The sequence below is a fragment of the Leptodactylus fuscus genome, chromosome 1 (genome assembly GCF_031893055.1).
Source record: "Leptodactylus fuscus isolate aLepFus1 chromosome 1, aLepFus1.hap2, whole genome shotgun sequence".
NCBI lineage: Eukaryota > Metazoa > Chordata > Amphibia > Anura > Leptodactylidae > Leptodactylus > Leptodactylus fuscus.
In genome coordinates this window covers 195,620,843-195,641,858 of record NC_134265.1, presented here as the reverse complement: position 1 = coordinate 195,641,858, position 21,016 = coordinate 195,620,843, and the positions used below count along the sequence as shown (strand labels likewise).

The following is a 21,016-nucleotide window of genomic DNA, read 5'->3' as shown; positions in this document are numbered from 1 at the left end:
CAACAACACATATAAAACTCCAAACTACTGTGATACATATACATATTAGTTACCATTCTGCCCAAAAATGCCCCGTCTATTAATAAATTATTTGCCCTACTCCCTCAATGTCACACTCACACGGAACAAACCACCATTTTGGTTCACACTTTGGACTATCAGTTCAATAAAAGCTCATCTAACCAATACACATTCCCCAGAATGCTATATCTACCGTTAATCTGGACCCGCCATATTGTGGTTGCAAAAAAAAAACCCTTAGGGAGCCTTCACACGGGGTAAACGCCCGTGTATTTTGCCAAAATACACATGTAAAAATACACGTGTCAAAATAAGACTCCCATTCATTTCAATCATATTTTTTACATGCCTGTAAAATGTCATTGAAGTCAATAGGAGTCTTAATTTTACACGTGTATTTGGCACAAATACACGCATTCACTCCGTGTCAAGGCTCCCGTACACTCAGTTCACACCACCGTCTGCTCTCCGTTCTTGCGGTTCCATCTTCTGTTGTCACACAGTTCGCCCCTAAGCGCGGCTGATGCTGGGTTCACACTACCGTTCAGCACTCCGTATTAGGTTTCCATCTTCTGCATGCAGAAGCCGGAAACCTGTCACACCGGGTCCAGCCATGAACGGTGGTGAGCGTTTTATGCTCTCCGCCGAAAACCCTTTTTTTAAAAAAAATCAGCCACAGAGTACTGCATGTACGACTCTGTGTCTGGTTTAAAAAAAAAAAAAAAGTTTTTGCAGCAGAGAGCAGAAAAAAGGTACAGTATGGACATGTCTACTTTACCATAGACCAGCTGAAAGTAACAAAATAAAAATCCTCTGAAAATAACAACAAATTGTCTGTATTACTACATACACACTTTTACAGTTTCACATGTCTGTGTCCGCCCAATTCTCAAATCACCGCAGACGAAGTCGCGGGTAAAAGCTAGTAAATAATAAAGCTGATGGGGCTCTCTGCAGGCCTTTGCCATGCCCCCTTTTTCAGGAAAGTGCCAAAGTTGGGCAGAATTTTAATAAAGTCTCAATTTTTTTCATGTGCAAAGGCCACAACTTGCACAAAAAAACCTGCAAAAACCTTACCTTTGTGTAAAGCTGATCTGTATGTCTTTTCATTTCAGGAGCAGTGAAATGAAAGTAAGAATTGAAGGTCTCATCTCAGAAGCAGAACAATTATCTAGTAAATCCTCTGCTGAGAATACCAAGTCTGCACAGATGATCAAAGATTTCTTCAAGGCTCATAGGTATAGAGATGATAGTTTTGTATGTGCAAAAGTGTTATGCAGGAGAAGGGAAACACTGCAAAGTAAGAAAGAATACATTCAGAGATCGAGGTATTCATAGTTAATTCATCTGGTGTGACCACCCGTCAGGGGAGGAGTCCTGGAAGTAATGACTAGAGATGAGCGAACACTAAAATGTTCGAGGTTCGAAATTCGATTCGAACAGCCGCTCAATGTTCGTGTGTTCGAACGGGTTTCGAACCCCATTATAGTCTATGGGGAACAGATACTCGTTAAGGGGGAAACCCAAATCCGTGTCTGGAGGATCACCAAGTCCACTATGACACCCCAGGAAATGATGCCAACACCTCTGGAATGACACTGGGACAGCAGGGGAAGCATGTCTGGGGGCATCTAACACACCAAAGACCCTCTATTACCCCAACATCACAGCCTAACAACTACACACTTTACACACTCAATACCACCTCTCTGACAGTAGGAAAACACCTTGAAACATGTGTATTTGGCACTTGCAGTGAGGAGAGCTTGTCACCAGCAGTGAATTTGGCCCTTGTAGTAAGTTGAGGTTGGCACCAACATTTGTTTTGAAAATCAGGGTGGATTGAGCCTCTAACCAGCAGAGTTTGGGCAAATTCATGGTGGAGGGAGCCTCTAAAAACCCCAGTTTGGACCAATTCATGATGGAGGGAGCCTCTAAACAGCCCAGTTTGGGCAAATTCATGGTGGAGGGAGCCACTAAAAACCCCCAGTTTGGGCAAATTCATGGTGGAGGGAGCCTCTAAAAACCCCCAGTTTGGACCAATTCATGGTGGAGGGAGCCTCTAAAAACCCCAGTTTGGACCAATTCATGGTGGAGGGAGCCTCTAAACAGCTCAGTTTGGGCAAATTCATGGTGGAGGGAGCCTCTAAACAGCCCAGTTTGGGCAAATTCATGGTGGAGGGAGCCTCTAAAAACCCCAGTTTGGACCAATTCATGGTGGAGGGAGCCTCTAAAAACCCCAGTTTGGACCAATTCATGGTGGAGGGAGCCTATAAACAGCCCAGTTTGGACCAATTCATGGTGGAGGGAGCCTCTAAAAACCCCAGTTTGGACCAATTCATGGTGGAGGGAGCCTCTAAACAGCCCAGTTTGGGCAAATTCACGGTGGAGGGAGCCTCTAAACAGCCCAGTTTGGGCAAATTCACGGTGGAGGGAGCCTCTAACCAGCCCAGTTTGGACCAATTCATGGTGGAGGGAGCCTCTAAAAAAACCCCAGTTTGGACCAATTCATGGTGGAGGGAGCCTCTAAACAGCCCAGTTTGGACCAATTCATGGTGGAGGGAGCCTCTAAAAACCCCAGTTTGGACCAATTCATGGTGGAGGGAGCCTCTAAACAGCCCAGTTTGGGCAAATTCATGGTGGAGGGAGCCTCTAAACAGCCCAGTTTGGGCAAATTCATGGTGGAGGGAGCCTCTAACCAGCCCAGTTTGGACCAATTCATGGTGGAGGGAGCCTCTAAAAACCCCAGTTTGGACCAATTCATGGTGGAGGGAGCCTCTAAACAGCCCAGTTTGGACCAATTCATGGTGGAGGGAGCCTCTAAAAACCCCAGTTTGGACCAATTCATGGTGGAGGGAGCCTCTAAACAGCCCAGTTTGGACCAATTCATGGTGGAGGGAGCCTCTAACTAGCAGAGTTGGTGGAAATCAGGGTGGAGGGAGCCTCTAACCAGCAGAGTTGGGGGAAATCAGGGTGGAGGGAGCCTAGTATTAGCAGAATTGTGCAACGCTTATGGTGGATGAGTATGAGGATGCGGAGGAATTGGAGAGGTTGAGTACAGACATGGAGTTTCATGTTGGGGTGCTTTACATAGGTGGGCACAAAAATGAAGGCTCTATCCAGTGGTGGTTCATTTTTATCAAAGTGAGCCGGTCGGCACTCTCAGCTGACAGACGGGTGCGCTTGTCAGTGATGATGCCACCGGCTGCACTGAACACCCTCTCAGATAGGACGCTGGTGGCAGGACAGGACAGCACCTCCAAGGCATATAGGGCAATTTCAAGCCACAGGTCCAACTTCGACACCCAATACGTGTAGGGCGCAGAGGGGTCGGAGAGGACAGGGCTGTGGTCGGAAAGGTATTCCCGCAACATGCGCCTATACTTCTCACGCCTGGTGACACTAGGACCCTCCGTGGCGGCACTTTGGCGAGGGGGGTGCCATCAAAGTGTCCCAGACCTTAGACAGTGTGCCCCTCGTTTGTGTGGACCGGTGAGAACTTGGTTGCCTACTGGAGGAACTGCCCTCCCTGCCGCCAACGTCACATGCTGGAAACATCTCCATCATATTCTGCACCAATTGCCTGTGGCAAGCATTGATGCGATTGGCCCTCCCCTCTACCGGAATAAAAGACGAGATGTTGTTTTTATACCGGGGGTCAAGGATAGCAAAGATCCAGTACTGGTTGTCCTCCATGATTTTGACAATACGCTTGTCGGTTGTAAAGCACCCCAACATGAACTCAGCCATGTCTGCCACAGTGTTAGTTGGCATGACTCCTCTGGCCCCACCGGAAAGTTCAATCTCCATTTCCTCCTCATCCTCCATGTCTACCCATCCGCGCTGCAACAATGGGACGATTCGAAGTTGCCCGGAAGCCTCCTGTATCACCATCACATCATCGGACAACTCTTCTTCCTCCTCCTCCTCCTCCTCCTCCATTAAACGCAGTGAAGCGGACAGATGTGTGGACCTACTCTCCAGCTGTGACGGATCGGATGCTATCCCTAACTCCTCTGTGTGATCTGAGTTATCCCTGATGTCAATCAGGGATTCTCTCAGAACACACAAGAGCGGGATTGTAAGGCTCACCATCGCATCCTCAGAGCTCACCCTCCTTGTGGACTCCTCAAAGACCCGTAGGATGTCACAAAGGTCTCTCATCCATGGCCACTCATGGATGTGAAACTGAGGCAGCTGACTTTGTGGCACCCTAGGGTTTTGTAGCTGGTATTCCATCAAAGGTCTCTGCTGCTCAACCACTCTATTCAACATCTGAAACATTGAGTTCCAGCGTGTGGGGACGTCGCACAAAAGCCGGTGTTGTGGCACATGCAGGCGTTGCTGGAGAGATTTTAAGCTAGCAGCGGCTACTGTCGACTTGCGAAAGTGGGCGCACATGCGCCGCACTTTCACCAGTAGCTCTGGAACATTGGGGTAGCTTTTTAGGAAACGTTGCACCACTAGGTTGAAGACGTGGGCCAGGCATGGAACATGTTGGAGTCTGGCAAGCTCCAGAGCTGCTACCAGGTTCCGGCCGTTATCACAAACGACCATGCCTGGGCCCAGGTGCAGCGGCTCAAACCATATTGCCGTCTCATCAAGGAGGGCATCCCTCACCTCGGAGGCAGTGTGCTGTCTGTCCCCCAAGCTGATCAGCTTCAGCACAGCCTGCTGACGTCTACCAACGCCAGTGCTGCAACGTTTCCAACTCGTAGCTGGGGTCAATCTAACAGCGGAGGAGGAGGCGGTGGCGGAGGAGGAGGCGGTGGTGGAGGAGGAGGCGGTAGAGGAGGAGGAGGAGGGGGGTGTTCTTCTCGTGTCCCTGCCAGGAATGTTAGGCGGGGAGACGAGGTACACCGGGCCAGTTTGGGAAGCAGTCCCAGCCTCAACTACATTCACCCAGTGTGCCGTCAGTGAAATGTAGCGTCCCTGTCCGCATGCACTTGTCCACGCGTCGGTGGTCAAGTGGACCTTTGTGCAAAGCGCGGAACTAAGGGCCCGCCTGATGTTGAGTGACACGTGCTGGTGCAAGGCGGGGACGGCACATCGGGAGAAGTAGTGACGGCTAGGGACGGCATAGCGAGGTGCCGCAGTTGCCATCAGGTCCAGGAAGGCGGGAGTTTCAACAAGCCGGAACGCCAACATCTCCTGGGCCAGCAGTTTAGCGATGTTGGCGTTCAAGGCTTGCGCGTGTGGGTGGTTAGCAGTGTATTTCTGCCGCCGCTTCAATGTCTGAGAGATGGTGGGTTGTTGTAAAGAAGCGCCTGATGGTGCCTTTGATGGTGCAGGAGAAGGAGATAAGACAGGAACAGGGGAGGATGAGGGAGAAGTCAACAAAGTGGCGGAGGCAGATGAAGTGGTGTCCTGGCTCGTCCTCTGGAGTGCATCGCCAGCACAGTCAGCAGTGGCAGTGGCAGAGGCAGAGGCAGTGGCAGTGGCGTGAACGGCAGGCGGCCTTTGTCCTGCCGTTGCTGCCTGCCACTGATTCCAGTGCTTGGATTCCAAATGACGGCGCATTGAAGTGGTGGACAGGTTGCTCTTCTCAGAGCCCCTAATCAATTTCGAGAGGCAAATTGTGCAGACAACACTATATCTGTCCTCGGCGCATTCCTTGAAAAAGCTCCACACCTTCGAGAAACGTGCCCTCGAGGTGTGAGTTTTTCGGGGCTGGGTACGAACTGGAACATCTTGGGAGATTCCGGGTGTGGCCTGGCTTCGCCTAAGCTGCTGACCTCTGCCTCTGCCTCTAGCTACCCTTTTTGGTGCTGCACCTGCCTCAACATCCACACTACTTTCCCCGCTTGACATCCCCCCTGTCCAGGTCGGGTCAGTGTCCTCATCATCCACCACTTCCTCTTCCAACTCCTGTCTCATCTCCTCCTCCCGCACAATGCGCCGGTCAACTGGATGCCCTGACGGCAACTGCGTCACATCATCGTCGATGAGGGTGGGTTGCTGGTCATCCACCACCAAATCGAACGGAGATGGAGGAGACTCTAGTGTTTGAGCATCTGGACACAGATGCTCCTCTGTTAGGTTCGTGGAATCGTGACGTGGAGAGACAGGTTGAGGGACAATGAAAGGAGCGGAGAACAGCTCTGGGGAGCAGGGACAGTTGGGGTTATTGTTCTGTGAAGCTTGGGAATTTTGGGAGGAAGGAGGACAAGACTGTTGGGTAATAGGAGGAGAGGAGGCAGAGTCTGACTGGCTGCTGGACAATGTGCTGTAAGCGTTCTCTGACAGCCATTGCAAGACCTGTTCCTGGTTCTCGGGCCTACTAAGGTTTGTACCCTGCAGTTTAGTTAATGTGGCAAGCAACCCTGGCACTGTGGAGTGGCGCAATGCTTGCTGCCCCACAGGAGTAGGCACGGGACGCCCTGTGGCTTCACTGCTACCTTGCTCCCCAGAACCATTCCCCCGACCTCGCCCACGGCCTCGTCCATGTCCCTTTCCGGGAGCCTTGCGCATTTTGAATTCCCAGTTAGAAATTGGCACTATATACCAGTAGCAAAAATTGTGGGTGCACGTAACCCCAATATATTCTTTGAATTCCCAGTCAGACAATGGCACTATATACCAGTAGCAAGAAATGAGGGTATTTGTAACCCCAATATACTCTTTGAATTCCCAGTCAGACAATGGCACTATATACCAGTAGCAAAAATTGTGGGTGCACGTAACCCCAATATATTCTTTGAATTACCAGTCAGAAACTGGCACTATATGGCAGTAGCAAGAAATGAGGGTATTTGTAACCCCAATATATTCTTTGAATTCCCAGTCAGACAATGGCACTATATACCAGTAGCAAGAAATGAGGGTATTTATAACCCCAATATATTCTTTGAATTCCCAGTCAGACAATGGCACTATATACCAGTAGCAAGAAATTAGGGTATTTATAACCCCAATATATTCTTTGAATTACCAGTCAGAAACTGGCACTATATGGCAGTAGCAAGAAATGAGGGTATTTGTAACCCCAATATATTCTTTGAATTCCCAGTCAGACAATGGCACTATATACCAGTAGCAAAAATTGTGGGTGCACGTAACCCCAATATATTCTTTGAATTACCAGTCAGAAACTGGCACTATATGGCAGTAGCAAGAAATGAGGGTATTTGTAACCCCAATATATTCTTTGAATTCCCAGTCAGACAATGGCACTATATACCAGTAGCAAGAAATGAGGGTATTTGTAACCCCAATATATTCTTTGAATTCCCAGTCAGACAATGGCACTATATACCAGTAGCAAGAAATGAGGGTATTTATAACCCCAATATATTCTTTGAATTACCAGTCAGAAACTGGCACTATATGGCAGTAGCAAGAAATGAGGGTATTTGTAACCCCAATATATTCTTTGAATTCCCAGTCAGACAATGGCACTATATACCAGTAGCAAGAAATGAGGGTATTTATAACCCCAATATATTCTTTGAATTCCCAGTCAGACAATGGCACTATATACCAGTAGCAAGAAATGAGGGTATTTGTAACCCCAATATACTCTTTGAATTCCCAGTCAGACAATGGCACTATATACCAGTAGCAAGAAATTAGGGTATTTATAACCCCAATATATTCTTTGAATTACCAGTCAGAAACTGGCACTATATGGCAGTAGCAAGAAATGAGGGTATTTGTAACCCCAATATATTCTTTGAATTCCCAGTCAGACAATGGCACTATATACCAGTAGCAAAAATTGTGGGTGCACGTAACCCCAATATATTCTTTGAATTCCCAGTGAGACAATGGCACTATATACCAGTAGCAAAAATTGTGGGTGCACGTAACCCCAATATATTCTTTGAATTCCCAGTCAGACAATGGCACTATATACCAGTAGCAAAAATAGTGGGTGTATATAGCCCCAATTCTATTGCTAGGGGACTTGCAGGGTATTTCTGAGGTGAAGGTGGGGGGGCACACCGTTGGAACGGGGATTTGGGGTGTATATATGGGGTATACGGGAATACACTGTCAGTGTGTTCCATTCAGGATCCTGGGAAAGCTGGGTTGCGGCGATTGAGCCGTCAGTGCCACGTTACACTGACAAGCTTCTCCCTGGAATTGAAGTTATATGTAAGCCCAATATATTCTTTGAATTCCCAGTGAGACAATGGCACTATATACAAGTAGCAAAAATTGTGGGTGCACGTAACCCCAATATATTCTTTGAATTCCCAGTGAGACAATGGCACTGTATAGCAGTAGCAAAAATTGTGGGTGCACGTAACCCCAATATATTCTTTGAATTCCCAGTGAGACAATGGCACTGCATACCAGTAGCAAAAATTGAGGGTGCACGTAACCCCCATATATTCTTTGAATTCCCAGTGAGACAATGGCACTATATAGAAGTAGCAAAAATTGTGGGTGCACGTAACCCCCATATATTCTTTGAATTCCCAGTCAGAAACTAGCACTATATACCAGTAGCAAAAATTGTGGGTGCACGTAACCCCAATATATTCTTTGAATTACCAGTCAGAAACTGGCACTATATACCAGTAGCAAAAATTGTGGGTGCACATAACCCCAATATATTCTTTGAATTCCCAGTGAGACAATGGCACTATATACCAGTAGCAAAAATTGTGGGTGCACGTAACCCCAATATATTCTTTGAATTCCCAGTCAGACAATGGCACTGTATAGCAGTAGCAAAAATTGTGGGTGCACGTAACCCCCATATATTCTTTGAATTCCCAGTGAGACAATGGCACTATATACCAGTAGCAAAAATTGTGGGTGCACGTAAACCCCAATATATTCTTTGAATTCCCAGTCAGACAATGGCACTATATGGCAGTAGCAAAAATAGTGGGTGTATATAGCCCCAATTCTATTGCTAGGGGACTTGCAGGGTATTTCTGGGGTGAAGGGGGGGGGGCACACCGTTGGAACGGGGATTTGGGGTGTATATATGGGGTATACGGGAATACACTGTCAGTGTGTTCCATTCAGGATCCTGGGAAAGCTGGGTTGCGGCGATTGAGCCCGTCAGTGCCACGTTACACTGACAAGCTTCTCCCTGGAATTGAAGTTATATGTAAGCCCAATATATTCTTTGAATTCCCAGTGAGACAATGGCACTATATGGCAGTAGCAAAAATAGTGGGTGTATATAGCCCCAATTCTATTGCTAGGGGACTTGCAGGGTATTTCTGGGGTGAAGGTGGGGGGGCACACCGTTGGAACGGGTATCGGGGGTATATATCGGGTATACGGGAATACACTGTCAGTGTATTCCATTCAGGATCCTGGGAAAGCTGGGTTGCGGCGATTGAGCCCGTCAGTGCCACGTTACACTGACAAGCTTCTCCCTGGAATTTAGCTCTTATAAGAGCTGTTGGTTGTCTTCTCCTTCCTATCCTAGCCTGTCCCTGCCTACCCAGAATCTAAGCCCTAGCTAGCTGGACGGAAACCTCCGTCCCCGGTGAATTGCAAGCTCAGAATGACGCGAACCTGGGCGTCGCTGTTCTTTTAAATTAAAGGTCACATGTTTTCGGCAGCCAATGGGTTTTGCCTACTTTTTTCAACGTCACCGGTGTCGTAGTTCCTGTCCCACCTACCCTGCGCTGTTATTGGAGCAAAAAAGGCGCCAGGGAAGGTGGGAGGGGAATCGAGTAATGGCGCACTTTACCACGCGGTGTTCGATTCGATTCGAACATGCCGAACAGCCTAATATCCGATCGAACATGAGTTCGATAGAACACTGTTCGCTCATCTCTAGTAATGACATGTCCCCCCCCCGCAGAGCCCTGGTCTCAGCATTATCCTGTCTATCTTTACTACTTGAGGAGAGAGAAATATTGAGCTACTCTACATCCACAGAAGAGTTGTGGGAAGTTCTCCAAGATGTTTGACACATCCTCCCTGCCAACTTCCTTCACAAACTGTGTGCAGGTATACCTAGAACAATTGATGCTGTTTTGAAGGCGAAGGGAGGTCACACCAAATATTAATGGCATAAATTTCTCTTTTATTCATTCACTTTGCATTTTTTTAATTGACAAAAATAAACTATTAATACTTCTACCACATATTTGAAGGCATTTTCCTTACTCCTGCGTAAACCTTTTACACAATATTGTTATATATATATATATATATATATATATATATATATATATTAACGCTTGTATATTACAGGTACAGAAGCCTATTCTTTTGAAGTCTACAAGCAGGGGTGATTCTATGACAGAAAGGGAAATAGATTTAAACCTCTGTGTGAAGGGTGGTAGTATTTAGTAGTAGTACACTTGTATATCTCTGTGGTTACATATAATGCATATCACATGTCTGTACTGAAGATGTACTCACAAAATGGCAGTATATCTTAAAGGGAGGCTGTCACTAGGTTTGGGGCGTCTAAATCATCCTTATGCTGGTGGGGTTCAGGACCCTGACCTTTGGTGACCTCATTCCCATCCTCCGCCCCACGTTTAAAAGTTTTATTCTGCCAGAGAAGATCCATGGCTCTCCTCTAGCAGCTCCCTGTGCATACACCGTACTCAATTGAAAATGGGTAATGTGCACCTCGTTTCATTGCATAGGCGCAGGTATACATTCACCAGCTTCAACTTCCCTCAGCACATGTGCCAGGAACTGCTACAGAATCATGATTTTTCTTTAACTTATTAAAACATGTGAAGAAAGCAGCAGATGGGACTAGGGTAGCCAGGTTTGGTCCCCTGAAGCACAGCAGCATTAGGATATGATGCTTATTTAGGGGCCCCAAACCAGGTGACAAGTTCCTTTTATAACCTTTTCCCACTGGAGAAATTTTTCGATTTTCATTTTTGACTCCCTGCCTTCCAAATCCCATAACTTTATTTTTCTGTTCACAGAGCCATATGAGGGCTTAATGTTTTTGAGACAAATTGTTCTTCATAATGGTACCATTTATTATTCTGTACAATGTACTGGGAAGCTGGAAAAAAATCAGAATGGGGTTAAAGAAAAAGTGCATTTGTCCGACTTTTGGGCTTCTTTTATATGGTGCTCACTATGCAACCAAAATATGTCACCTGTATTCTATGTTTCGGTACAATTCTGGGGATACCAAATTTCTATAGTTTTATTTACATTTTAACCCCTTAACAAAAAGGTACAGTTTTGCAAAAAAAAATTTAGCTTTCTAAAAGTCGCTATATTCTAACACCCGTAATTTTTTTTATATTTCTGTGTACAGAGAAGCATAGGGCTTTTTTTTTATGGCACCAGGTTTCCCTTTTTATCTTTACCAATTTGGGGAATATCAGAGGTGAAACAGCGAAAGAAAACACTGTTTGGCACTTTACTGTACGGTAAAAACATTTTTATAGCTTTGTAGACCCGGCATTTTCTGACACAGGGATGCTTTATATGTATGTGTTTCATAGTAAATTTAAATTTATAGTATTCTAGGGAATGGGGGCGAGTTGAACTTTTAATATATATATATATATATATATATATATATATATATATATATATATTTTATATGTATTTTATATATAATTGTGGGAGGACATACCTCCCAACCATCCCGATTTCCGCGGGACAGTCCCGATTTGGGTGACATGTCCCGCGGTCCCGGTTGGAGGGAGATATGTCCCGATTTCAACTCAGATCTGCGTCCAGAGGACGCAGATCTGAGTTGAACACATATGCGGCTGAAGCAAGGAGCTGACACAGGTCAGCTCCTCGCTTCCCCGCTGCCCGCCTCTCTCCCTGACACACGCGGCTGAAGCTGCTCGTGTGCTCGCTTCGCCGCTGCGTCTCTCTCTCTCGCTGACACATGCGGCTGAAGCGAGGAGCTGACCTGTGTCAGCTCCTCGCTTAGCTGCTGCCGCCGGCTCCTGGCTTGTAGACGCGATGTACAAGCCAGGAGCCGGCGGCAGCAGCGAAGCGAGGAGCTGACACAGGTCAGCTCCTCGCTTCAGCCGCATGTGTCAGCGAGAGAGAGACGCAGCGGCGAAGCGAGCACGCGAGCAGCTTCAGCCGCATGTGTCAGGGAGAGAGGCGGGCAGAGAGCAGCGAGGGAGCGGAGGCGAAGTTAAGTTTAATGTGGAGGTGGAACGTGAATCTGGGGGCAGATGAAGGAGAGGACGGCATGACACTGGGGGCAGAGATGGAGAGGACGGCATGACACTGGGGGCAGAGATGGAGAGGACATGAATCTGGGGGCAGAGATGGGGGACAGGAATATGGGGGCAGAGATGGAGGGACATGAATCTGGGGGCAGAGATGGAGAGGACAGGAATCTGAGGGCAGAGATGGGGGGACATGAATCTGGGGGCAGAGATGGAGAGGACATGAATTTGGGGGCAGAGATGGAGGGACATGACACTGGGGGCAGAAATGGAGGGGACATGAATCTGGGGGCAGAGATGGGGGACATGAATCTGGGGGCAGAGATGTGGGACATGAATCTGGGGGCAGAGATTGAGGGACATGAATCTGGGGGCAGAGATGTGGGACATGAATCTGGGGGCAGAGATGGAGGGACATGAGTCTGGGGGCAGAGATGGGGGACAGGAATATGGGGGCAGAGATGGGGGACATGAATCTGGGGGCAGAGATGGGGGACAGGAATATGGGGGACAGGAATATGGGGGCAGAGATGGGGGACATGAATCTGGGGGCAGAGATGGAGGGACATGAATCTGGGGGCAGAGATGGGGGACAGGAATATGGGGGCAGAGATGGGGGACAGGAATATGGGGGCAGAGATGGGGACATGAATCTGGGGGCAGAGATGGGGGACAGGAATATGGGGGCAGAGATGGGGGACAGGAATCTGGGGGCAGAGATGGGGGACATGAATCTGGGGGCAGAGATGGGGGACAGGAATATGGGGGCAGAGATGGGGGACAGGAATATGGGGGCAGAGATGGAGGGACATGAATCTGGGGGCAGAGATGGGGGACAGGAATATGGGGGCAGAGATGGGGGACATGAATCTGGGGGCAGAGATGGGGGACAGGAATATGGGGGCAGAGATGGGGGACAGGAATATGGGGGCAGAGATGGGGGACAGGAATATGGGGGCAGAGATGGAGGGACATGAATCTGGGGGCAGAGATGGGGGACAGGAATATGGGGGCAGAGATGGGGGACATGAATCTGGGGGCAGAGATGGGGGACAGGAATATGGGGGCAGAGATGGGGGACAGGAATATGGGGCAGAGATGGAGGGACATGAATCTGGGGGCAGAGATGGGGGACATGAATCTGGGGGCAGAGATGGGGGACAGGAATATGGGGGCAGAGATGGGGGACAGGAATATGGGGGCAGAGATGGGGGACAGGAATATGGGGGCAGAGATGGGGGACATGAATCTGGGGGCAGAGATGGAGGGACATGAATCTGGGGGCAGAGATGGAGAGGACATGAATCTGGGGGCAGAGATGGAGAGGACATGAATTTGGGGGCAGAGATGGAGGGACATGAATCTGGGGGCAGAGATGGAGGGGACATGAATCTGGGGGCAGAGATGTGGGACATGAATCTGGGGGCAGAGATGTGGGACATGAATCTGGGGGCAGAGATGGAGGGACATGAATCTGGGGGCAGAGATTGAGGGACATGAATCTGGGGGCAGAGATGTGGGACATGAATCTGGGGGCAGAGATGGAGGGACATGAATCTGGGGGCAGAGATGGAGGGGGGACATGAAACTGGGGGCAGATGAAGGGTGTATATGAAACTGGGGGAGAGATAGAGGGGGGACATATAATTTATGGGTGACTGTAGGAGGATTATACTGTGTGCGGGCACATGAAAAATTAACGAGTGGGCGGAGTCAACACTAAAGTGGGCGGGGCTAAATTTGCAGCGGCGCGCTACGCGCACCGCACATTTTGTCCCTCTTTCGGTTCTTCAAAAGTTGGGAGGTATGGGAGGATTGGCTCAGTGGTAGCAGCGATAGACCCAGACAGTCAGAGACAGACACAAAAAATTCCGGTATAAACAGTTTTAGGCTGTACGTTTATTATGGGGGAAAAAAACCTAGTAGAAAGTAAGTAAGCCTTAACTTCAGGCAAAACGGTTGCTTGGTTGAGCGGCTAACTAAACAGGTAATTTCCTAACTATACATGTGGCTTGCTCCAGCCACACAGGCAAAACTCAGGCAGAATACTGGTATCAGTTCACACTGAAGTCTCATCAGTCTTCACAAGGTATGACAGAACACCTCCTCTCTCCCCCAGGAACTGCTCAGTACTGAGGTCTTGTCAACTGTTATAGGCCTTTAATGAGACCCAGCTCCCCTCTGTGCAAGAAGGCTCCTCCCTAGCAGGACAAGAAGAGGTTAACAGGAAAAGTCTTCTCACAGCTAATGCTGGGTTCACACTAGAGTTCGGATTCTGTCCAGTAGGAGTCCGCATGAGGACCTCCCCCCCGGATGGAATACAATCGCAACTGCAAACGCTGAGCAGTTAAAGCACACGGACCCCATAGACTATAATGGGGTCCATGTACTTGCCGTGCACTACCCGCGTGGCAATTTATTAATTATTATAATGCTAATGAATTGCAATACATTGCAAAATATCAGCATTTGTATGACAGGCTGCCATACAAAGGAATGGCAGACAAGCCTGGGAGCTTTCAATAGGCTCCTGATCATCATGACTCGCTTCAGCAAAGTGTCACCTCGTTCAGCTTTGACCGAGATGCCAGTGGCCTTAATGCCCACAATCAGTGTGAGCACTGATCGCAGGCAATAGCACCGGCTATCAGCTATATAATACAACAGAGACCCGGCCATATTTAACCATATTTAAATACCCAACATCTGCCATGCTATTACAGCAGATGTTGTGAAGGTTAGTCCAATTTTTGCAAAGTTGCTTCACATTTTATTTTAGAAGCAAAATGATGCATAATGCAGGAGAGATGTATGCTCTTTAGAGGAACAGGGCTTAAAGGGGGATTCCCACAAACATAACTATATCTATATTTGTAGACAATTAAAAGTTAAACATTTTTGCAAATATAAATAATTTAAAAATTTGCAGTGTTGTAAAGATTTTCCTGATTGCCACTGGATACTACCAGGAATACAGTGACTTTCTATGGCCTGAGACTTGTCTGACAACTAGTCATGATTTCTTTATTGTAGCAGGGTCATCAAACAGAACCACTATATGCACAAGAAGATAGCAGCCCTGCTACAATAAGGAAATCATGACTGGGTTTCTGACAAATGTCAGACTTTAGAAAGTACTTGCATTCATAGTCATATCCATTGACTGTCACCTTTACAATAGTTAGAGAAAATCTTTAAAACACTGCAAATTTTTGAATTATTGCTCTTTACAATTAAGAATTATCTTTTAATTATCTACAAACATGCTTACCTTCATGGGAAACCCTTTTAAGGCCCCTATATGCCTCATGCTAAGTTAACACTAGAGCTGCGATTTCCGTTCTTTGGGTTTGCTTGGGGATCAGAAAAATGGAAACTCTGCTTAAAAAACAGTTACCCACAGAAACCCGCGGACCCCAAAGGCTATAATGGGGTTTGCTGGTTATATCCTGGATTCTACCGATTTTATACTGAAATACTGCTTGCTGGACTTTTCTTTCTGCTTATTTTAAATGGAATAGAGGACGGAATCCCGCTAGTGTGTACCCTGCCTTAGAGAAAAGTTGACAACAAATTAGTACAGGTGGAGTTGGCTATTAGCATGGGCAGGTTCTAGTTTAGGCCAGGGCTATATTGTAACTTTTATTAAACCTACACCCAGACAATAGGCGAATCATCAACAAATTTTAATATGTCTACCCTAATATAAAAACACAGCAACACCTGTCCAGTCAAAAGAAGACAAAAGTACTGCTGAGGTGTCATTTCTATGCGATGCCCTTGATACTGTTATGTGACTTGACCAATATATCGGGAGATTTCACCTTTGGTGTTTCCACACTGCTTTGTCTTTTTTTTTTTTTTTTTTTTAGTATAGCATGAGTACTTTTGTCTTTTTTTGTAACTTTTGTAGCTTTGTGGACTAATTTACTCTACTTAGTAACAATTGCAGTCTACAAGATTGCATAAAATTGGGAGAATTTAGTAGCGCTGGTGATTTTTACACCAGTTTTAATTCATTCCCCGCTAGGCACACAACTTATTAGAATTACCTAGAAGGTCTGGCCTCATATTAATTCTAGAGCATGAAGGTGTGTCTAGTCACAGATATACAACATTCAGGGACTGGCATAGATTTGTGATATAACTCATGCCAGTTTTCTGACATGAGTACTGTAGATCTGATGGACTGGGGCATCTTCAACACAGCACATCTAGATTCCCTCCCTGCTTTAGGAGCACAGGTAGAGATGCAATACAGTGCACCAAAAATGTGCAAAGTTGAGGTGCATTTTTTGCCAGTTTCTAGGTGCATTCAGCTTGGAAACGTGAGCCAGTGCATTCAATTGCACTTCAACTGTATCGTAATATCCGACATCAATTAGTAGGACTACAAAATGTCTCAGTGTAGCCCTGACCTTAATTTTACTGTCTTCCTCTTCAATGCAGGAATCTTTTTCTGACATACCAGAATGCTTGCAGGAAGTACCAGGAGCAGCAGCACAAACTGGAATCTCAGTCTGATCTTATGTCACAACAACAGCAGCGACAGCTACAAAAACTTACGCAAAGTATCCAGAATCTGCAAAAGAAAAAGGACACAGGGGAAACATCCTTGTAAGAGAAAATAGGACATTTAGTGTATCCATTATGTATCTAACAAAGAACTATCACCTTCTCCAACTACATCACTGATTCTTGCTTATTTTATTTTGAAGCTCAAAGAGATAAAAAGAAACAGCTCCTAGCTGCATACAGTGTATTACTTCATAGTAACTGTTAATAAAGGTAAAACTCTCACCTTCATAGGCTGTGAAAAATTTACAACTACTGTACTGTAGTAGCAGTAGAACCGATTGTCAGAGGGTTCCTCTCTGATGGTGAAGAGTAGCAGCAAGGTCCAAACACTCACAGGTGTTACAAATGGATACCAAAGGACAGCAGGAGATTCACCAGGAGTCGTCAAAAAGGACCGCACTTCACCAGATCGTTGAAAAGAGCAAATTGTCTTTTATTGAAGTCACACACACAATGCACATTTCAGGGTATAGACCCCTTTGTCAAGTGTCAATGGACTGGCGGCTCTACTGCTACTACAGTAGTTGTGAATTTTTCACAACCTACGAAGGTGAGAGTTTTACCTTTATTAACCCGCCAGTTGACCTGTGTTGGTACACAGCATCCCCATCAGGGAACTCCAATATCAGAAAGGGGTGCAGATCGTCTGCCATAAGTTGCATGTATCGAGCACTGGTCATTGATCCCTGCACCCGGACAGTAGGGCCCAATTGCGACCATGTGAACACGGCCCAGACCATGACGGAGCCACCTCCAACCTGGACACGTTCCTGTTGGCATGCAGGAACCATGGCTTCATGGGGCATACTCCACACTCTCAAGCGCCTATCGGCTCTGTACAACTGGAACCGTGATTCATCAGACCATGCCACATGCCGCCACTGTTCCATGGTCCAATGATGATGGTCGTGGGCCCATGCCAGTCTTCGAGCTCTGTGTTGTGGCATAAGCAAAGGGACATGGGTCAGGCTTCAACTGTTGAAGCCTATGCGGTGAAGTTCTCGGTGTACAGTCCTGGTGGAAATGGGGTCCTGGTGCCCTATATTCAAATCAGCGGCGATTTGACTCACAGTAGACCATCGAGAGCCCTGTATGACTCTGCAGAGGTGATGTGACGTCCCTTCATTGAACACTCGTTAACGACTGGTGCACTAGTTTACGCGGCTGCTAACATTTTCTCTGGGATATTGCAGGTCCACTGTCGACCTTGGAAGCTCAAATTGCCAGGTAATCTCCAAAATGCTATCCCCCATGCATCTTGCACTGATTATCATCCCACGTTCAAAGCCACGTAACTCGCGATGTGCTGCCATATTCACGAGACACCTGTCTGCATCAGACTGCTCAGATATCCTGGCGACACTAGCGCCATAGGCCACATTGCATCACATTGTTTGAGCGTCATATCCGACACAACCGGCACTGGGACATGCCTTTCCGTGAGTTTTGGCCACTGAGTGTATATGAACAATAAACACACATGTATCAATACAGAAATTGCAGTTATTATACAGAATTGGGTACAAGTACACAATAATAAATAGTGGGGTAAGGCAATCTTACAAGTGTTTACCAGGAGGATTTGATGGTCTCCTCATGTTTCTCCTTAATTTATACTCCTCAGAGGTGGACAAAACACTATTTCGAAGAAGTTCTGCAGTTATCAGGGATAAGGGGTTAGTGAAGAAGTTAATTAGCAGGAAGCTGAAGCAAGTAAACAAATGCAAGAGTTACCAGGAGCACCCAGAGAGACCCAGAAATCATTCAAAACATGGATAAAGGTATATGGGCATTTATTAACACATTAGTAGCACTGACAGACATTTTTTTTTTTTAACTTTTTTTGCCCCAAAAATCCCTTTAATATTTCAAATTGTAATGTGCTGTTTGTGACAAAGTAACAGACTTTTATATATGAAATATTGTAATGTGTTTTCTTGTTGAAGTTAATCTCAATAGGGTGTACATGCTATTTAATACATATTATTACTTTTCTGGGGTGTTACTACCAACCATCAAACTTAACTGAACTTGAATTGTTTTGTAAAGAGGAATGGTCCAAAATACCTTCATCCAGGATCCAGGAACTGATTAAAAGCTACAGGAAGCGACTAGAGGCAAAAGGAGGATTTACTAAATATTAATGTGACTTTTCTGTTGAGGTGCCCATACTTTTGCACCGGTCAAATTTTGGTTTAATGCATATTGCACATTTTCTGTTAGTACAATAAACCTCATTTCAATCCTGAAATATTACTGTGTCCATCAGTTATTAGATATATCAAACTGAAATGGCTGTTGCAAACACCAAAATATTTAGAACTAAAAATGATTAAGATTAATAGGGGTGCCCAAACTTTTTCATAGAACTACAGTATATCCTATTAATATAAAGGTGAATGTTTGTGAGTTTGTGGGTTTGTATGTTTGGATGTTTGTTCCTCAATCACAGCCAAATGGCTGAATGGATTTTGGTGAAAACATATTTGCCAGGAAGGAATGATAGGCTACTTTAAATGTGGGTCACTCACCCCAAATCGCCACCGTCACCCTCCAAACACCCCTCCGGGATCGGCTATAGGAGCTGGCATTCTGCCAGCGCTGCTCTGTCCACGCTCCTCCTATTGGTGCATGGCAGCTGTGGGCGGGCTATGTAGCCAGGGCTGCGGCACCATAGGTTGAGGCCTCAATGTGGGTGTGCCGATTCAGCAGTGACACAGAGAACAACATGGCGGCCACCCACAGGGATCCAGAGCCGCAGCTATGCCAGGCTGCCACACACATCGTGGAGGAGGCTGCTGCACCCGACCCAACAGATACAGGTCAGTGCAGCGGGGGGAGGGGGTGTCCTGGGGGAGGGGGGGTGTCCGGCAGGGAGAGGGTGTCCTGGGCGGGGGGGTCCAGGGGTTGGGGGTGTCCCCCGGTCGGTGTCCCCAGGTCCCCAGCTTCAGTTCCCCAGTTCCTGTGTGTGCTGGCTGACTGCATACACTTCGCGGCTGGCTGCCTGTGTGTCTTATATGAAGCACAGCAAGCTCCGGCGTCTGGTTGCTATGACGCTGGAGCTCACTCTGCTACATAAACGACACACAGGCAACAGCATGAGAAGTCTATGCAGGCAGCCAGCACACACAGGAGCACAGGAAAGAGACACAGGTGAGTGGTACTACACGGGGGCCGCTGTGGGGGGGGGGGGGGCACATGAGACTGGGGGGCAGAGATGGGGGGAGAAACTGGGGGTAGAGATGGGGGGGCCATGAAGCTGGGGGCAGAGATGGGGGGACATGACACTGGGGGGGCAGACATGGGGGGGAGAAACTGGAGGCAGAGATGGTGGGGGAGCATGAAGCTGGGGGCAGAGATGGGGGGGACATGAGACTGGGGGGAACAGATAGGGGGAAGAAACTGGGGGCAGAGATGGGGGGACATGAGACTGGGGGGCAGAGATGGGGGGAGAAACTGTGGGCAGAGATGGGGGGCAAGAAACTGGGGGCAGATGAAGTGAACTGGGGGCAGAGAAGGGGGGACATGAATCTGGGGGCAGAGATGGGGGGAAGAAACTGGGAGCAGAGATGGGGACAAGATACTGGGGGCAGAGATGGGGGGAGGAGAAACTGGAGGCAGAGATGGTGGGGGAGCATGAAGCTGGGGGCAGAGATGGGGGGACATGAGATTGGGGGGCAGAGATCGGGGGGAAGAAACTGGGGGCAGAGATGGGGGGCATGAAGCTAGGGGCAGAGATGGGGGACATGAGACTGGGGAGCACAGATAGGGGGAAGAAATTGGGGGCAGAGATGGGGGGGCATGAAGCTGGGGGCACATGAGACTGGGGGGCAGAGATGGGGGGGAGAAACTGGGGGTAGAGATGGGGGGGCCATGAAGCTGGGGGCAGAGATGGGGGGACATGACACTGGGGGGCAGACATGGGGGGGAGAAACTGGAGGCAGAGATGGTGGGGGAGCATGAAGCTGGGGGCAGAGATGGGGGGACATGAGACTGGGAGGCACAGATAGGGGAAGAAACTGGGGGCAGAGATGGGGGGCATGAAGCTGGGGGCAGAGATGGGGGCACATAAGACTGGGGGGCAGAGATGGGGGGGCATGAAGCTGGGGGCAGAGATGGGGGCACATAAGACTGGGGGGCAGAGATGGGGGGGCATGAAGCTGGGGGCAGAGATGGGGGACATGAGACTGGGGGGCACAGATAGGGGGAAGAAACTGGGGACAGAGATGGGGGGCATGAAGCTGGGGGCAGAGATGGGGGACATGAGACTGGGGGGCACAGATAGGGGAAGAAACTGGGGACAGAGATGGGGGGGCATGAAG

General features: G+C 47.8%; 1 protein-coding gene across 1 annotated transcript in view; it reads left to right on the top strand.

Moving 5' to 3' along the window:
* USHBP1 (USH1 protein network component harmonin binding protein 1) overlaps positions 1 to 16,737 on the top strand; it is a 69,453-nt gene extending 52,716 nt beyond the window's left edge. Inside the window, exons 13-14 of the mRNA XM_075281316.1 lie at positions 1,137 to 1,259; positions 16,566 to 16,737. Coding sequence (XP_075137417.1) covers positions 1,137 to 1,259; positions 16,566 to 16,737 — 295 coding nt within the window. The remainder of the gene's footprint in view (positions 1 to 1,136; positions 1,260 to 16,565) is intronic.
* Positions 16,738 to 21,016: the final 4,279 nt, after the last annotated feature.